Source organism: Thunnus maccoyii, chromosome 2 (assembly GCF_910596095.1).
Source record: "Thunnus maccoyii chromosome 2, fThuMac1.1, whole genome shotgun sequence".
NCBI classification, from domain to species: Eukaryota; Metazoa; Chordata; class Actinopteri; order Scombriformes; family Scombridae; genus Thunnus; species Thunnus maccoyii.
In genome coordinates this window covers 31,177,815-31,195,555 of record NC_056534.1, presented here as the reverse complement: position 1 = coordinate 31,195,555, position 17,741 = coordinate 31,177,815, and the positions used below count along the sequence as shown (strand labels likewise).

General features: G+C 41.1%; 3 protein-coding genes across 3 annotated transcripts in view; 2 read left to right on the top strand and 1 right to left on the bottom strand.

Annotated features, from left to right (window-relative positions):
- tsc2 (TSC complex subunit 2) overlaps nt 1–1,192 on the bottom strand; it is a 30,379-nt gene extending 29,187 nt beyond the window's left edge. Inside the window, exon 1 of the mRNA XM_042427637.1 lies at nt 1,105–1,192. The gene's annotated coding sequence lies outside the window, so the exon portion shown is untranslated. The remainder of the gene's footprint in view (nt 1–1,104) is intronic.
- Nucleotides 913–5,696, top strand: nthl1 (nth-like DNA glycosylase 1). Its single transcript, XM_042427662.1, has 6 exons — nt 913–1,211; nt 3,019–3,287; nt 3,374–3,544; nt 3,692–3,851; nt 4,639–4,744; nt 5,046–5,696. The coding sequence occupies exons 1-6, from the start codon at nt 950–952 to the stop codon at nt 5,344–5,346; spliced, it is 1,269 nt and encodes a 422-aa protein (XP_042283596.1). The 5' UTR covers nt 913–949; the 3' UTR covers nt 5,347–5,696.
- A 1,598-nt stretch (nt 5,697–7,294) lies between these two features.
- On the top strand, nt 7,295–16,606 carry LOC121882968 (Na(+)/H(+) exchange regulatory cofactor NHE-RF2). Its single transcript, XM_042391516.1, has 6 exons — nt 7,295–8,276; nt 8,595–8,897; nt 13,975–14,166; nt 14,846–14,999; nt 15,091–15,311; nt 15,414–16,606. Exons 1-6 carry the CDS (start codon nt 8,070–8,072, stop codon nt 15,579–15,581), a joined length of 1,245 nt encoding a protein of 414 aa, XP_042247450.1. The 5' UTR covers nt 7,295–8,069; the 3' UTR covers nt 15,582–16,606.
- The last annotated feature ends 1,135 nt before the right edge of the window (nt 16,607–17,741 follow it).

Below are 17,741 nucleotides of genomic sequence, written 5' to 3'. Positions count from 1 at the left end.
TTCGCAGAGTGGTTTGAGTGATGAAGTGTGATGTACATGCAAAGGCAGGAGAGAATCATATCTAGACTCATTTGTAGAACATGTCATGCTTCACCATCCTAGATATTAAATTATGTGATTCTGAGCCTTACATGTAGATAAAGTCATAGAAATTATTACATTTGCAGAAAAGTTCAGGAGATCAGTGATATTTAATCCTATTTCAATACCTTCGTTTTTGTAAAAGCTCAGATTTCGCTTTGATTTTACGGTTTGTTTCTTTTTATTCAAGACCTGCATGCAACATATTAAACACTACTGCTGACACATGGATGTATTTGTGCTGATAGCAGACATGTGACTTGACATAGCAGGAAGAGCGCAGGTGGAACTGATAACATTAACAATAGCTCAGTTAAAGGAAGCCTTTCTGGTGAACCATCATGCATTATACCAGGGTCATGAACTTGGGAAAACTAAATGGGATCCAGCCATCGTTTCTGCACCTGTGCGCTTCCTGTTTCGACATGTCAAAATGTCAAATGTGATAAATTATTTATAGATATTTCATATCATGCAGATGTGTAATTGTCATGAAGCCCTTGTGGGGTTTTAAACTAATAGGTTCAACATTTTATTAGTTCCTCTTTCTTTTTATCAACATAAATACGTAACATTATATAACGTTTTGGTCATAATTAATGCACTAAATATAAAGTTACGAGAAGGCCTCAAAAACATAAGTATCTGTCATGATTCTGTTTTTTATGCTTAGTAAATATTAGTTTTAAATAGTGATAATTAATTACTAAAAGCCTTAAATGTCTTGCACTATTTTGTTGAGGATTAGATGGCATTTTAATAACTAATTATTTTTTCATGTATTTAATGAAGAAGCTGGTTAATCGTCTCTGGTCCTCTCGTGACCAGAAAAACGACGAATAAGAAACTAACTTCATCTTCATCTTCAATGCTTTCCGTCCGCTGCAGCACGCGGGTCAGTAATGCAGCCTCGTGTTTTATAATGGCCTCTCCTTACTTCATGCACCGCAGGGCTGCAGCCATTCGGAGAGGTAACCAACCTGCCGGCTGCACACCTGCGGCCTCTCTCAGGTCCAAACTTACCAACAAACGGAGGGACGCGGCTCCAGTCGCCTATGTGGCGGTGAAGGCGGAGGAGGAGGAGGCGAGGATCTCTGAGCAAAGACCCTCCTCGGCCCCCTTATCGACGGGTACTGTTTACGGAACACAGACACGGGTCGACTGTTATTCTAACTATCATTTATTTAAGCAGGTTATCACATGTATTGTTGAGTCTGTGAAAACGCTGGAAGAGTTGTTGTGACTGTTTTGACTCTGTGGCGTTCCTGCATCTGAAAAGTGAAAGCAGCGCATCCACAGATAAACACAGGCGACTGTAAACAAGGCCAGCTGCTTTTAAATAAGCTGAGTTAACATCACCTTTCAGAGGATATATACAGGCTCATATGTGCTGCAGCAGTAATCCCAAATAGTCCCCTCCTCTTAAAAATTAGTTTTTTTCTTCCTGTTCCTACAGTTGGATGTTTGAATGACGTATGTGCAGAGTTTGATACTAGAAGCTGTTTTCACATTCATCTGTTGAAATTGGAAAGTTCATTGATAATCTGATCTTAAGTGGTGGGCCTATGAGCGTGATTTGTGACATCACAACTAGTTTGCAATTTACACAAGTGTGACGTGGAAACCTGAAGCCTCCAAGTTCACAAACACTGAGAACAGACTTCACAGTGACGTAGGAGACATCTTATGTTCAGCAGGAAAACTTTAGAAATGAACAGATAATTGAACTTTCTTGTGGAAAAATTATATCAGAGGCACATTATTATTTAAAGTAGAGTACTTTATATACATCTTAAAACATGCCTGGAGGGGATCTTTAAATGTGAAATATACATTACATCACCTAAAGTATGTGTGCATGTCATGTATTTTTAGTCCGGGGTTGTTTTTCATGATTCAGGCTAAGCCCCCCTATAGGGAATATGGAAGTAGAGAAATCTTAACGCTACAGTAATATTTGACCAGTGTTTTGCAAACTTTTTTGACTTGTGACCCCTTAAAACAAAACATCTACTTGTGACCTTGTTACTGTTGTTTATTTGTTTATTTGGATCTCTTTAAGCTCAAGGTTCATCTCCCAAGAGTCCATCTTAAAATCACAATAAAACATTTTCAGAATGCTATAGATATACAGCACACATACATATACACACATATACACATAATTATTATAATATACTCACTCATACTCTAACATAGTCACTGGTTGTGACCAGTTCAGTTGAAGAGAGGTTGATGTTTTTGTTTCTTTTACTTGAATTATTTTCTTTGGTCATGACAATGTAAAAATACTCATTTCTAAGAAAAAAAAAAAGATTAAAGGAAAATCCGAAAAATAAACATATTGTATAGCAGAAATGACTTTTTTTCTGCTCTTCTCTCCTGTTAATCATCTCATGACCTCTCAGATTTATTTTGTGACCCACAGTTTTAGCAAACTGTGCTTCCAGCTTTGTGACAACAGTTCAGGGAGACCCTTTCCTGGTAAAACATGACAATGCTGCCGTGCACAAAGACAGCTCCATAAAGAAATCGTTTTTTTTCCTGTGCTCAACATCATCCAACACCGCTGCAAGCCCAGCCTAGTTAATATCATTGTAGTTTTGACACGTCCAGCAGTCCAGTACTCCATCTTAGCCTAGTGGTAATATTGGTTTACAGGAGTTCTGCATCAATGTGATGAAGCACCTTGATTTGTCAGGTATTCAGTAACAGGATTAGTCAGTAACAGACCTCACCATCTGGCTGTTATATCCATAAACTGTTTCCCTATTGACTCTCCAGGAAATTGGCTGTTATAGCAGCAGAATAATGCCCATAATTTTGGAACAACTGCATATGTAAGGTGTCCACATACGGCAGTGTGTTGTCTTTTAACGCAGACTTAATGTTGCGTCTTGAGTTTCTTCTCATTCCCTCGTCTCTGTGCTCATTCAGGTGGTTGCCATGAACCCCTCCAACATGCCGCCGTGCAGCCAAAAATAGAAACCGACGCCGTCCCGCTGTCGTCACCCCGCCGCCGCAGGAGACAGCTAAAGGTGGAGTATGACGATGATGATGGCGTTTTACCGGTGAAGACAGAGCACTGGGAGCCTCCTGAGTGGAAGAAACAATTAGGATTTATTCGTGAGATGAGGAGCAGCCGTGACGCACCTGTAGATCAGATGGGAGCAGAGAAATGCTACGACACAGAGGCTCCTGCACATGTAGGTGTGGTCTAGTTGTTTTTTGTTTTTTTGTTTTAATCTATATCATTTAAATTCCCTCTTTTGTTTCCTCTCTCTCGGTACAGGTGAGACGTTTCCAGGTGTTGGTGTCACTCATGCTGTCTAGTCAGACTAAGGACCAGGTGACAGGAGCCGCTATGCAGAAGCTCCGAGCTCACGGCTGCACTGTGGAAAATGTACTCGCTACTGATGATGACACATTGGGGAAACTCATCTACCCCGTCGGCTTCTGGAGGGTAACACCAAAGATCCTGCTGTCTCACTATGTATTACATCACTGAACGTTATTGTAATCAGTTTATGAGTCACGCTTCCACCTACTCACCTTTCCATTTTGCATCTTAATGAAAGCTCACACGGTTGTCCCACCCTCTCCTCTTTAGAATAAGGTGAAGTATCTGAAGCTGACGTCAGCCGTGCTGCAGAAGGAGTTTGGAGGGGACATCCCGGACAGCGTGGAGGGGCTGGTCCGCCTGCCAGGAGTTGGACCCAAGATGGCTCACCTGGCTATGAACATCGCCTGGGACCAGGTGTCCGGCATAGGTGGGGACACACACAATCACTTTCACATCAAGTGGAATAAAATGGATAAATCATGTGTAAGGGAGCATCATGAATTCACATAGTTGGAAACTGAAGTCTGCCTCAGGTAATAGTTCGCCTGTTTTCTTTGGCAGTATGACTCATGATGCTGAAAGACGTCTGGAGAGATTTTCCTGCCATGAAAAAATATCTTTTTAGAGTTATGAGAACTGGTGGATATTTTGGGATAAAGTCAGCATTTTCATATAATAATGTTAGTGTAGAAGAGGAAAAATCTGCTTTGTTTGTGTCCTCCAGACGCCCTCCTGTACTATCTACAGTAACGTAGGAATAAAGGCTGAAACTAACAACTGTTTTCATAGTTGATTAATCTGTTAATTATTTAATCAGTTAATCGATTGTTTGGTCTATAAAATTTTTGAAAATACTAGTGATGTCTTCAAATTGTTTTGTCTGACCAACTCACTCACAAAGTGACTTAAACAATTAGTCTATGATTAGTTTTCTATTGATGGACTAATCGTAATTGTTTCAACTCCATTGACAATACATCACCAAAACCAAGTATCTGGTCAGACTTCAGTGAGGCAGATAGTGATGTGTCTTCTGAGGCTCATAAAGTTGCAGCAAAGAAAAAACCCAACTAAAGTGGAAATATTTATGTTACTGTATATCTGCAGTGTTGTAAGCAGGCCAGTTGTGTGCAACATAGCGAGTCCACATCACATTTTACATTTTGTTTAAAGTTTCAAATTTTTTTAAATCTTGGTCGTTGGTCTTTTTTTAGGCGTGGACACACATGTGCATCGCATCTCTAACAGGCTGGGCTGGCTCAGGAAGCCGACCAAGAACCCGGAGGAAACACGCAAGGCCCTGGAGGAGTGGTTACCCAGGTAACAGCATGACTGATTGACTGCTGACACCTACAACCCGATTAACGAGGACCAAAAAAGCTATAAAGATCACGGCCACCAAGATTGACCTAGATACATACAGTGCATCACTAAGTCTTCCCCCATATAATGTGTTGACTTACAGGAGGCAGCTATTATAAATGATAATTAAGAAGACTGTGAGGTGTTGCTGTATGGCTTGTTGCATCCAAGTGTGGTGAAAAATGATGATGATAATGATTGAAAATAAACATATTTTTCTGTCACTCAGCCTGTGACTAGCTCTGACCCTCTGTTGCAGGGAGCTGTGGCGTGAGATCAACTGGCTGCTGGTGGGGTTCGGACAGCAGGTTTGTCTACCCGTCAACCCTCTCTGCTCTGTGTGTCTGAACCAGCATAGCTGCCCATCTGCCCACAAGAACTCTCCAGCAAAGAGGCCTAAAGCTGGATCCCAGCGCTCTCCAAGTCCAACCTCTTCCTTCAAAGCAAAAACTGAACCTGGGTCTGCTGTTAAAGATGAGAGGATAACAGAGGAGTCACTGACCAGACCTGTTTCCCCCACTAAACACAGAAGGAAGCTAAAAAGCAAGATTAACCACTGATTAAAGGTGCCCTGTGGAGTTTTCTTGTAAACAAAGTTATGTTTACATTCAGTGTTACTCACCAAAACGCACTGTGTGTATCCTTGAGGTCCAACAAATATGTTGAATGCATGGTCAAAACCTCCACAGGGTACCTTTTAAGTTGTAACATTACATCTTTGAGCTGTAAACAGATGTTGAACAAGAAGACAAACATATACGCACAAACTGAAAATATGCATTTAAGCTAAACATCGATGTCATTATGGTTCAGGATGTTTGTAGTCATTCCTATCACTTTGTTGTATTTAACACTATAGTGACACCTTTTTACACCTCGAGCGAGATTAAATATTTTTGTACTGATAGTTATTTTCTTTTTACAAAATAAAAACGTGTTATGTACTGGAACTGGATGTGATGGTCATGTTTCAAGATCGCCCTTCAATCCAGAGGACATACTTTGTCTGTTGAATACTGAGGAAAAATAACAAGAACATACATTTTGAAAAAGTTATTATCTCAGCGCTTCAACAGTAAACTTGTTTCTGTTAAGTGTTGTGTGCACATAATAGCATTTCAATATTGGAGTCCCATTGATGCATCAATATGAACAAATATAGTAAAAGACAGTATATCCAAAAACTCTGTATTCATAAGAGCTGGCTGCAGTAGTCAATTCACCAACTTGACTGGTCTTGCCCTTAACTAATGTTTAAAAGATCATGCATTTAATTAGTTGTTAAATTTAAAATTGGTTCAAAGAATTAAAGGAACACTGTTCACTAAGAATTTTATTTTGAAAGGCATGATTAATTTAACTTAACAAAACAACCCCTCAAGAATCCTGTTTGATTAAACACAGCATCTGTTCATAAATACATGAATGAATTTATGTTGCCAGCCTGTAGGTTATGGCTAAAAATGTAGGACAACACAAACATACCTGATAATATTTGTATACAAACTCCTGGCTCCCTAAAACATAGTTATTTACTCTGTTATGTAATATTGATGCACTTGCATTTTATTACACCCTTGTACAGTAAGCACATCATTTATCATATTCTTACCACACATTGCTAGTACTTGTTTGATAATAATTCCCCATGAGTTAATTGGTGTGTTATAACAGGAAAAGCACAGGTGTAGTTAACAACAATAACAGCTGCATCATATTAGGTGTGCCACTTCTGGTACAGCTGTGTTGTCTGAGTGTCATGGCTCACTGAGACACTTCAATGGAACAGAGCCGGTCGTTCGTGTAATTAGTTACACCTGTGTTTATGTCACATGTCAGTCAAAATGTGAGCTGTGAAAAAGGCACATTAGAAACAAAACACTGGACTAAACCCACTGTAAAATGTTATCTATGTACATGTTTGTGGTGATATGCTTTAGCTTTAGTTATTCATTTATAGTGTTGGTTTTTCAGTCTAGTGGAGCAGTGACCCACAGCTATGTAGACTTGACATATAACAAGACAAACAAAATAAATGAAGAAGTTGTTTAGCACTAATAATGATTTCTTAGAGATTTCACATTCTCAAAACTAAACACATTTGCAATAAGTTGGCTATTACTATTGGCCTCTGTGCAGATAAGTACCTTGCTTAAGGGCAGGTTGACAGCAATATAATAGCAATATTTTAATATTTCATCCCTTATATTGATGTATTGCTGAAAGGCAAATCAGCAGGGTTGATGATTACTGTCAGAGGTCACGTGCAGCTCAAAAATCCAGCTGTAGGGCAAGTTAACTGCTGTCTTCACAAATATCTTCCTCGTGGATGTCTTTAAAAAGTGGTTGTGTCTTCTTCCCTGTTTTGGACATCAGGAGCAAACACTCTCAGACTTGGTTGTCCTGTATTACTTGAGTGACTCCTTTGTAAAAGCATGTTAAGTTTGTTTTACCACAAACACAAGGAAAGCTTATGTTTCATGAAATATTAAATCCCTTTCATGAAACCGTCCCTTTATTGATCGCCAGTAAAGATATAAGGATAGGAGATATAAGATAAGGATAGAGGGCGGATAAGGAAGATTTCCGTTCTGCAGGTCACAGCCACCTCCTGGTTTTACCTAAACCACCTGGGGGAAGCCTCTGCCTCTCTAGATGATGTGATAAAAGCAAACGGACTAATTTCATCCCTAAACAATTCATGTTTCTTTACAGTCACAGCCTCATTCCTTATTAGCTACTCTTTCAGGCTGTGTGGTTTCCTGTCAGTACAGCGCAGATGCGCAGCGTCGTCAGGTGTGCGCTGAGGAGGACGTAGTGGCATCTGTTGTTGACGCCTCTTCACTTTCTCACCGGGTCGGACAGGAGGACACACGCCTGGCTGACGAGGAGAATTAAGTGTTACGTGTGAGGAGCAGCTTTCTAATCTCTGATCTCTTGGATTATTCCTCCGATGGACGGGACTTAGTCCCTGTCGGTGGTTTTTGGCCACTGTTTTACGCACACTGTGCACCATTTTTGCGCGCTAATATTTGCGCCCCTGGCTTTTGCATGATGGATTAAACACTCATTAGTTTTAGCCTAGTTTTTGATTTTTGCTCTCTTGAACAATTGTAGATTATTTATGGACTCGCATCATGCTAAATGATGTTGATCTTTTGGTCACTGGAGCGCGCAGTCGTATGTTGGATTAAGAGCCTGCGACTTTCCACCGCTCTCGGACCAAGCACCCGTTTATTCACCTGAGACACTTTGACCTGTTTTCTCCTATTGACTTGCTGGGATGGAGGGCGAGCTGAGACCCAGGCTGTGTTTCCTGACCAAAGGAGAGCGCGGCTATGGGTTTCACCTGCACGGTGAGCGGAATAAAGGCGGACAGTTCATCCGAAAAGTGGAGCCCGGCTCCTCAGCTGACCTGGCCGGGCTGCGACCCGGAGACCGAGTGGTGGAGGTGAACGGGGAGAATGTGGAAAACGACCCTCACCATCAAGTGAGTTATGGCTCAATAAATTAATTTTGAAAATCACATGCAGGCGCTTGCGCGGTAGAGAGGGGTCAACAGTGGCACATAATCTCTCTGAGGTACAAACAATGAGTTCTATACCTGTTAGACCACTTTTTTCCCTTGCCTGAGGAGCAGGAGGGATGGCTACTAAAATGGGTCAATGTGAGCTTTGTGTAATGGGAATCACTGGGTGTCTTTGTCATGCTAAAAGTGTGTTGTGTACAGGCCAGTTCAGGGTGAACAACAAGCACCACACTAATCATTTTACCTCGTATTAAGCTACTCTCTTTCTCCTCTTTGCAGGTGGTGAACCGGATCCGGGAGGTGGCCCACCGCACCCGGCTGCTGGTGGTGGACAGAGACACGGATGACTACCTCCGCAGCTGTGGCCTGGCCTGCACCGAGGACCTGGCCATTGAGATGGGGACCCTCTCCCCGCGCCCCTCGCCCAGGCCCACCCCCTCTACCTCTCCATTACCCAGAGAGAATTCACCCCTGCCACCCAACCACACACAATCATTTCACCCTCCTGCTGCAGACTCGCCCACTCACATGGTCACACAGGGCAGATCCTCAGTGACATCAAGCACAACGACAGACACAGAGGTAAGGGGTGGACATCAATATTTGAGACTCTTCTTTATGGCTGAATATAAGCTGACAGCACCATTTCACTCCCATGACAAAAAATTAGAGGGCTTTTATGGATAAGGTGTGTATTTATTAGAAGTCTGAAGTTGAAATGGGTAGTTGGTCACTCGGGCTGCCAGCAACGAGCCAACGTGTTACTGTGTTAAGAGTGTGTGTGACACTGAGCTTACAATCTTTTACCTGACGTCTCCTGAGCACTAATCTGGACTTGAGCACTTGGCCGGCCTGCTGGTTGGATCCGGTCCCAAAGCAGCGCCTTTAAAAGGAGTCTGGCAACTTCTCTGAACAGGTGGGACCGAAAAACTAAAAAGAAAGAGAGAAAACAGGAGGAGAAGAGGGAGACTGGGAGGAAAAATAAAAGAGTGAATTGAGGCCACAAAACAGAGGGTGAAAGGACTCATGTAGCTTTTCAAGTAAAAATGTTTGTCTTGCTTGAAAGGATATCAATGTGGCTTGAATTCATTATTTTCATTTTCATTCAGCAGAATTTGTGCACAACTTTGCTGCATGACCCTTTTCACACTTCTTTCAGTCAAAATTAGATAGTACAAAAGTCCAGTGTGGCGCACAGAAATTGTAAAAGAGTCCGCAGGGAAAACAAATGAAACAGTGGATAACAGTGTAATTACAGCAGGTTTAAAAGGATTTCTCACATCCTCGTCCCCACAGTGCAACAGAGAAATCCATTGCTGCCTCCTCCATCCTGTATTTAACCTTCCCTGTCGCCCAAACACCTGCTTCAATATGATCCACTGTTACATCACTTTACAAGCCACTGTAGTCTCTAAGAGGTGTGAACATTAAAAGTGGGCATTGTTCTTAAAGAAACTTGCCCATTTATGCATACTGACTGTTAACACCTCACACATCCAGCTGCAGACGCCAGAGACAAAACCCTGCTGATTATGTTTCCTGCAAAAACATACTGTGGCTATTGTGTAGTCAAATTGAATGACTATTTTGAAAGACAGCGTATTAGCGTATGCGCTAAGTGGAGGTGTAAACCTTGTTCTCACTTCACTGAGAGTTGAATTCACCTTAAACTTTCTTCTCCCAGTGTTATTCTACTTTGTATAAAGGGCTTTATGCAGTCAGATACAGCAGGACTTTCATAAGTAACAAAAACAATCAAAGGCTAAACTTCTTTTCTTTGATCTGAGAAGTAAGAATCTGAGACATCTTTCTCCCCAGAGTTCTTCCTTTAAAAGTCGGCTCTGTTGAGGCTTTGTAGCTTTGCAGACAGTGACCTTATCCAACCGTCCAATGGGAGTTCACATTTTAATCGCTCATCTAGACTGCTTGACTTTGGTTTTAATGTGGGTTTTGTAATGAAAGCAGGCTTTGAGTGTCTGCAGGGAAAGAAATGGCACCAAGGAGACATGGGAGGGATTAGCAATGTTGCATAATCAAACCTTTTACACAGGTATGGTTATCTATTTGTGTAGTTTATCTTGGGCTTGAGGCACATAATGTCTCACTCCCCTACTGTGGGACCTTGCACACCTCTGACCTTACAGCTAAAAAAAGGTCGATCAGGATTTGTTAAATTTTTGGTTTCCTATCAGGGATTTGTCAATGTACACAAAAATGACACCCAAATACACACAGACTAAATCATGAATTAGCAAGTATGATGCAGCAAAAAAAGCTAAATTTCCACAAGTGGCAGCCACACATCACTGTGACGTCTTAATATCAGCCTGGCTATAGAAATAACCAGGAACTGGCTGTCAGAGATTGAGCTCAGTGTTTGGGCTCCAAACAAAGTGGACCAGGATGCTTTAGACCAGCGGCTCACGTCAAACCACCATCTGTTTAGCCAAAGGCAACATAAATACAGGCTGCCCCTTGGCTGGCCATCTCGACTCTCTTAGTAAAAGGCTCAGATAAAAAAACAACATGATACGCAATAACAGTACCTGTACAACATGTTGCAAATCTATTACATCACCACCAACAATAGCTCCGAATGTGAGCTTCAACCAAAACTTAACTTTATATGTTTATTTTTTTATTGCATGATATAACGCAGGTGTTATCGTGTCCACCCCCTCCACCCTTTGAGTGCACCCATGGTCTGTGCTCTTAACCATTAATATACCTTCCTTGCTACCTAAGAACAGTATTTTGTTGATCAGTTTTTTTTATCTTCTAAGAGCATTTAGAAGATTTAGTGCACACTGATTGAAAACTTGGCTTCTTTCTTTTGTTTGATAGACATTCATTTGGGGCATTTTGTCACCTATTAAAATATATTGATCATATACAAAATGATGGCATTAATTTCTAGATATTTTCAGTGAGTGCTATGTACCTGAGCGATTATTTTTGGCCACTAAACTCAGCAGGTCCGATTAGGAAAACCATTATGGCATATTAATCCCATGTCAGCACTACTGAAGCCCTGTGCTTTTCAACAAACAGAGGAGACACACACACACACACACTCCTACACACACACACACAATCTGTCTCTCATCATCTCTCTACTTCTGAGTCATTCGTCTTGCGTCTGACATTCACATCATAGTACATGTAAATACAGACGCGATTTCATTGTTGCATGATGTTATTATGGCAGCAGACGCCCATATACACTAATATTACATAACCACAATGTTGGCTGCGATCAAAGCCACGCAACAGTCTGGCTCAGTCACACACAGATTAAATACTTTCACTAAACTCTGTGGTCAAGGTTGATATTGTCAAAAGGTTTAAAACAAAACAGAATTATTTCCTGCTGCGGCATTTGACTCAGTTATCGGTGACATGCAATAAGAGGATGTGACAAAAATAATACACCAGAGACTATTGTTGGAGGACAACATGGAGAAATCTCTGCATTTACAACCATATAGTAATATATTAAATGAGAGGTATTAAACTAGAGACAATTATTTTCATTATTGGTTAATATGCACATTACTTTCTCAATTAATCAGTTAGTTGTTTGGTCTATAAAATGTCAGAGGATCATAAAAAAATACCTATTACAATTTCACAGACTATTTCATATTACTTGTTTTGTCCATCACATGTCAAAAACACAAGGATGTTTGACTTATTTACAACAATATAAAAGAAATAGTAATCAGAAGATCCCCACCTCTGAGCAACTGGAACCTGTAAATGTTTGACAGTTCTGCTTTAAAAATCACTTCAAAGATTAATCGATTATCAAAATAGTAGCCGATTAATATTCTGTCGAGCACTCAAGGGACCTGATACTGTATATCGACTTATTTTTTCAGCACTAACTGACGTAACTATTATGTTTACGAAATGGAAATCCTCTCTCTGTGGGGAAATGCAGATCTCCCCAAATAGATCAGTTTAGATATTTCCAGGTCAGTTTTGTGTGCAGCCTGTGTGTGTGTGTGTGTGTGTGTGTCAATTAATTTGGGCCGACGTGACAAATATAACCTAGTGCACAGGCCTGCAACATAAACAGAGATCTTCTAAACCAGTAGGAGGCATGGTGACCTGTCACCACAGCGACCTGACCTATCACCATGGCGATCTGTTGCCTAGGTGTTCCGATCCTGGCTGGCAGACAGGGATGCACTCTGCCACATTGATGGGCATATTATTATTCATACAAACACACACACACACACACAACCACACAGACACACTCTCCATCTGTTTGTGTGTGTGAGTGTGCATTCAGTCTGTTGATGGAGCAGAGAGGACAGAGAGATCCATCAGAAAGCCCTCAGGTTAGCGCACCACCCATGAAGGTGCAGTCACAGCCGTGTCACTAGACAGTCACCATCCTGCGCCACCTTCAGGACAGGGACTAATGCATGGACCCGGCATAGAACACACACACACACAGCCAGCATGTACCTGGTAGTAGAGGCACAGGTCCAGTCAGACGAGTGAGTCATGCAATGTGTCAGCTCATGGTCATTGGTCATTAGATTCAAAATCGCTCCTAATGTCTCTCAGTCAGATCCACTTAGCCCACTCTGCACAGCTTAGAGACCACTGGCTCATCCTGGCAGCCACTTTCTCCTGATTAGCCCTCCATACTGCCACACCGCTACACACAGAGTTACTACTTTAATAAATGCACCTGTATCAAGGCTGGGCAATATGGCTGAAACCACTATCACAATATTATTATATAATAATTATTTTTCCGATACATATACTGTATATCACTAAAAGGAAAATGTATGTGAAATTACATAACATAAAATAATCAAACAGATGTTTAATGAAATGAACTGTGCTCCACTATTAAATACTATATCAGACAAGATTCTTCATACATGTCAAACAAAAACCTTAAGAACTAATTGTGTTTGTTGAAAATCACAATTTCCTTGAAATCACTGATTATGATATTGTAAGAGTTGACGATACTGAATTATTACTCTAACCTGCACAATCTAGTGTAATCCAAGACAGCAACAGTTTGTAATAAATCCCTCTTTGTGAAGGCCATAATGTTTTATCAGCTTAATTATAATATTAACATATTTCAAATGCGTGTGATGCACGTAAGATTTTGGGATATATTTTTCATGCTGTTAGAAAAGCAGCCATTGCTCTTCATTCATTTCCATCTGATATGAAAATCTGCAGGCTGCTGAGATTTTTTGTGAATTCCATTAAAATTAATATCAAATCTGCTTTGATTTTACCGTGCAGACCACAATCTGGACGCAAACTACTCTGTGATGATTTATGGTCATTGTGATGGATTACACAGCACAAATTGAGTTTCATATCATGGAAACGAATGGCTTACCTGGAAAAGTAGGAATAATCGAGAATACAACAGCAGTTTTTTTTCCAAATGGATAGTTGTGATATAAAGTGTACTGTATGTGATTTATTGTAAATGGGCCAAAACAGAAATAGGATTTATTGCAGGTTGATTTAGATTTTAAGAGTTATGAATTAGTAACTCAAGTATTACAAACAGCACCTGAAATGCCTCTTTCTCCAATATCCTGTTTTTGTACAGTTCTCACCCTAAACTTAATCCTTAACCCTGTTGCCTTATTTCTCATCATAGCTGCAGGTGGAGCCTTCACCAGAGCCGACAGTTGAGCTCCTTCCCCGCCTGTGTCACCTGGTGAAGGGTGAAGAGGGCTACGGCTTCAACCTGCACAGCGATAAAACAAAGAGAGGACAATTTATACGATCTGTGGACCCCGGCTCGGCTGCTGAGAGCTCAGACGTCAGACCTGGAGACAGACTAGTGGAGGTACAACACTTTGAAATAAATGAAGCAGAAGGGTGACCCCCCCATCCCCCTTTCCAGAGTGAATATGCATGCCCTTGTGAGAGGTGAATTTTAGGGAATTAATAGGAAAAACAACGCCACCGCGTTCCCCATGTTAACCAGCTCTGTGCACGGATTTGAGGTGTGATTGGATTAGAGCAGATTAGCTAGAGTCTGGTTTAGAGTGGGTGGGAGAGAGAGGTGTTGTTTAAAGGGGGAAAGACACGGGATAATCTTGAATGGAGGAGTAGAGGACGGGCTGGTGTTTGTGCCTTTTTATGCGTGTGACATGTATGCGTGCCTGCATCTGTATCAGAGGCTTGCAGATGTGTGTGTGCTTGCATGAGTGGGGCTTTGTTTCCATTTCCAGCTGTATGAGGTGCACAGTTAATGTTGTGTAGAGGAAAAGTGTGGAGGCAGGAAGGGAGTTGATGCAAATTTCAATTTGCTTCTACTCAAATGACAGATTCTATCTGTTTTTGTTCTGTGATGCCAGACATACCTCCTGCTGGTCATGTTTTGTAATGGCTACTTCCTAATCTCTGCCCTGTCTCTGCATCTTTTCTCTCCTTCATCTCCACTTTCCTCTTCTTTCATCCTGTTTCATCTGTGTTTTCTCTATGTCTTCTGTCTCTTTTGACGTTTTTTTTTTCTGTCTCAGGTGAACGGTGTGAACATAGAGGGCCTCAGGCACTCAGAGGTGGTGGCGCTCATCAGAGCAGGGGGGGAGGAAGTGCACCTCCTAGTGGTCGACCAGGAGACGGACGAGCTCTTCCAAAGACTTGGGATTATACCCACCCCCAGCCATGTCAAAGGTCAAATAGTACACACACACACACACACACACACTCAACTCTCTGTACTCCCCAGACACAGTGTTTCATGTTTCTATTTCCTCTCCTACAGAAGTCTATGTGGACGAACTGGCCACAGAAAGCACTTCACCCACGCCCTCTCCGACCACTGACCTCCCCGCCACAGATCCACCTATCATAAACGTCACACTGACAGACTCCCCGATTACAAATACGTCCCCAAAATCGCGGGCCAAAGGGAGCTCGGCGTCCCAGTCCTCAAGAAGTTCCACCACCCAGTCAGAGATCAGCAGCTCGGACATGAGTATCCAGGTGAGAGAGGAGGTGTGAGACAGAAAGAAGCCGACGAAACAGTCAGAAAACGAGAAGGTGGGGAGTGTGAAAATAAAACACGTATGTCTGTGTGTATCGTAGGTCCCTGACGAGGACGACAGGCGTATTTCGGACCCTTTCGTGGACGTCGGCCTGCGTCTGAGCCCTACAGCCGCCGAGGCCAAACAAAAGGCCCTCGCCAGCCGCAACAAGAAGAGAGCGCCCCCTATGGACTGGAGTAAGAAACAGGAAATCTTCAGCAACTTCTGACTGCAGAAGAGAAAAAGGAGAAAAAAGAGAAGTAGTGCATTGATTGAGGAATAATAGTGTGATCTATGTAGAGTAACGTGAAGGAGGAGCAGGTAGTCACATTCTTAGCAATATACTTCAATTCTGTTCTGTGTAAAACAAAATACATTGTAAGATTTGGAATAGTATTCTCTAGTTGCTTACTTTATCTGTAAGGACAAAGACATGTTCTGTGGATGTGTCATGAATCGTACGCAGCACTGCATTAAACAAGGACATTAATGACAGGCTGACTATTTAGAGACTTGTCAATGGTCAAATGGTGCATGGTCGATATACAGTGTTTCTCCTTTTTTCACAGCCATGTCAGAGCCACGAGTACTGACGATGAGTCTGTTGCAGCCTTTATGCACTCCTGTTTCTGTATCAGTGATTATATCAGCATTTGTCTGATTTGGGGCCGTATTTGCTGTAGATATGCTTCTTTTTTTGTTGCAATTTCAGTATATTTTGTTTTTTTTTTGAAGTAACAGTTTAATGTCTTTTCAATTTACAATGAACTCATCAGAGCTGCATCCTGAAATAGCTGTCTCTCTCTCTCTCTATTAACTTTTTTGTTTGTCAGTTTAATGTAGCATGCACCTTTAAATGTAAATACAGAGGAAATGGGAGAGGCTAAATTATGGAATGTATGAATGTTGGATCACTTCAGTGCTTCTCTTAAATGTCAGGGCCATTTCTGTAAAAGAGAATATTTAAATGACAGATGGTTGACCAGGTTAAAAAAAAAACAAAACAAAAAAAAACAACTGTAGACCCTCTGATCACTTTAGTGTAGCTTTTTGAGGAATTTTCTCTCAAATGTGCTGGGTTGAAACTTCTCACAATGTGAAATAAACATACAAAATATGTATAAATGCCATAATTGAATGATTATTGTTGTTAAGACTGTAGACAGGGAAAGGTTTCCTACTTTTTGATTCTGTTAAACATGCTATGTGCTTAAGCGGGCTGTCTAAAGAGATAAAGGTAGGATTTCAACTAACGCTTGAGAGTCTAAATGTGTCACTGTACACTGAATAGAGTTCGAACTTCATATTTTATCATTCCTGCTCTGCTTAAGACATGTTTTGGCCACTAGGAAGTGCCATTTAGAGCAACAAAACACCTATTGGGACATTAACAAAAGGCCAAATAAGGACATTTATAGAACAGGAAAAGCCTGTTCATACAGTAGCTATATACGCACAATAAACATATTATTTAAACATAATCTTTGACTCCTGCGTCTTAAAATTTTATATCTCTCAAGATGCTTCTATTTTTGGGTCATAATCTGCAAAACTAAAGAGGGTTATGACAATCTGACTACCAGAAACTTGCTCACTTTCTCTTTCTCCTTGATGATGTTTGCTGTTTTGTACATTTATCTGAATATAGGCACGACACAGTGATATATTAGCATGGAAGAAGTGGAACAGTCAGAGAAAGCCTCAGCTCAGGGACTTCCCTGAACTCACCCTGCCCTAGCTCCACCCCAAGCTCCAGGGTAAACACGTAATATCAAGGTAGGGATGAAAAGATGATCTGCAGTGTAACAGAAGCCTGTAATTATGGGCTGGAGATGAATCAGATAGTCACCCTGTGGTTTGATGATTTGTGGGAGACTTCTGATATATCCTTGGGAAGATGTATTTCTGCCTTTGAAATAACTGAAAAGGAGTCCCTGTTGCTGGAAAAATGGTAGGAATGCACACAAAAAAGAAATATCTCAGGCTAATAATCTACCACAGGAAAGCTTTGCAGTATTCAGAGCTGCTGCACAGATAACAGGATGCAGATTTTATGTTTTAATATTCATTCACAACAATTAATTCACTTACCACTGACTAACTCAACTAACTTTAATACTTACATGTTTGGACTCCAGTTACTTTACTGGGAATGCAGCTTTGTTTTACTTGAGTATTTTTAGTAGGTCATTCACTCCTCTTTTTCCTCACATCATGCTGTATTTAGGAGACATGAGATCTGACTTTTGTGATTTTTCCAGTGAAAGTAGCTGAGACCTTTAGCTTTAGTGAGATATTTTGGAATCAAATAGGAAACTCTTAAATGTATAATCTGTCGTCTGAATCTGTTCTCTTCTAGACACCACAGGATGATTCATAGGCATCTCAT

What these genes read in the sequence shown, in the direction of transcription:
- LOC121882968 (XM_042391516.1), top strand. Translation starts at nt 8,070, where the DNA reads ATGGAGGGCGAGCTGAGACCCAGGCTGTGTTTCCTGACCAAAGGAGAG. An exon ending in AAAACGACCCTCACCATCAA is followed by an intron (nt 8,277 to 8,594) that starts GTGAGTTATGGC and finishes TCCTCTTTGCAG; the next exon opens with GTGGTGAACCGGATCCGGGA. An exon ending in GCTCGGACATGAGTATCCAG is followed by an intron (nt 15,312 to 15,413) that starts GTGAGAGAGGAG and finishes TGTGTATCGTAG; the next exon opens with GTCCCTGACGAGGACGACAG.
- nthl1 (XM_042427662.1), top strand. Translation starts at nt 950, where the DNA reads ATGCTTTCCGTCCGCTGCAGCACGCGGGTCAGTAATGCAGCCTCGTGT. An exon ending in ACACAGAGGCTCCTGCACAT is followed by an intron (nt 3,288 to 3,373) that starts GTAGGTGTGGTC and finishes CTCTCGGTACAG; the next exon opens with GTGAGACGTTTCCAGGTGTT. An exon ending in CTGGAGGAGTGGTTACCCAG is followed by an intron (nt 4,745 to 5,045) that starts GTAACAGCATGA and finishes CCTCTGTTGCAG; the next exon opens with GGAGCTGTGGCGTGAGATCA.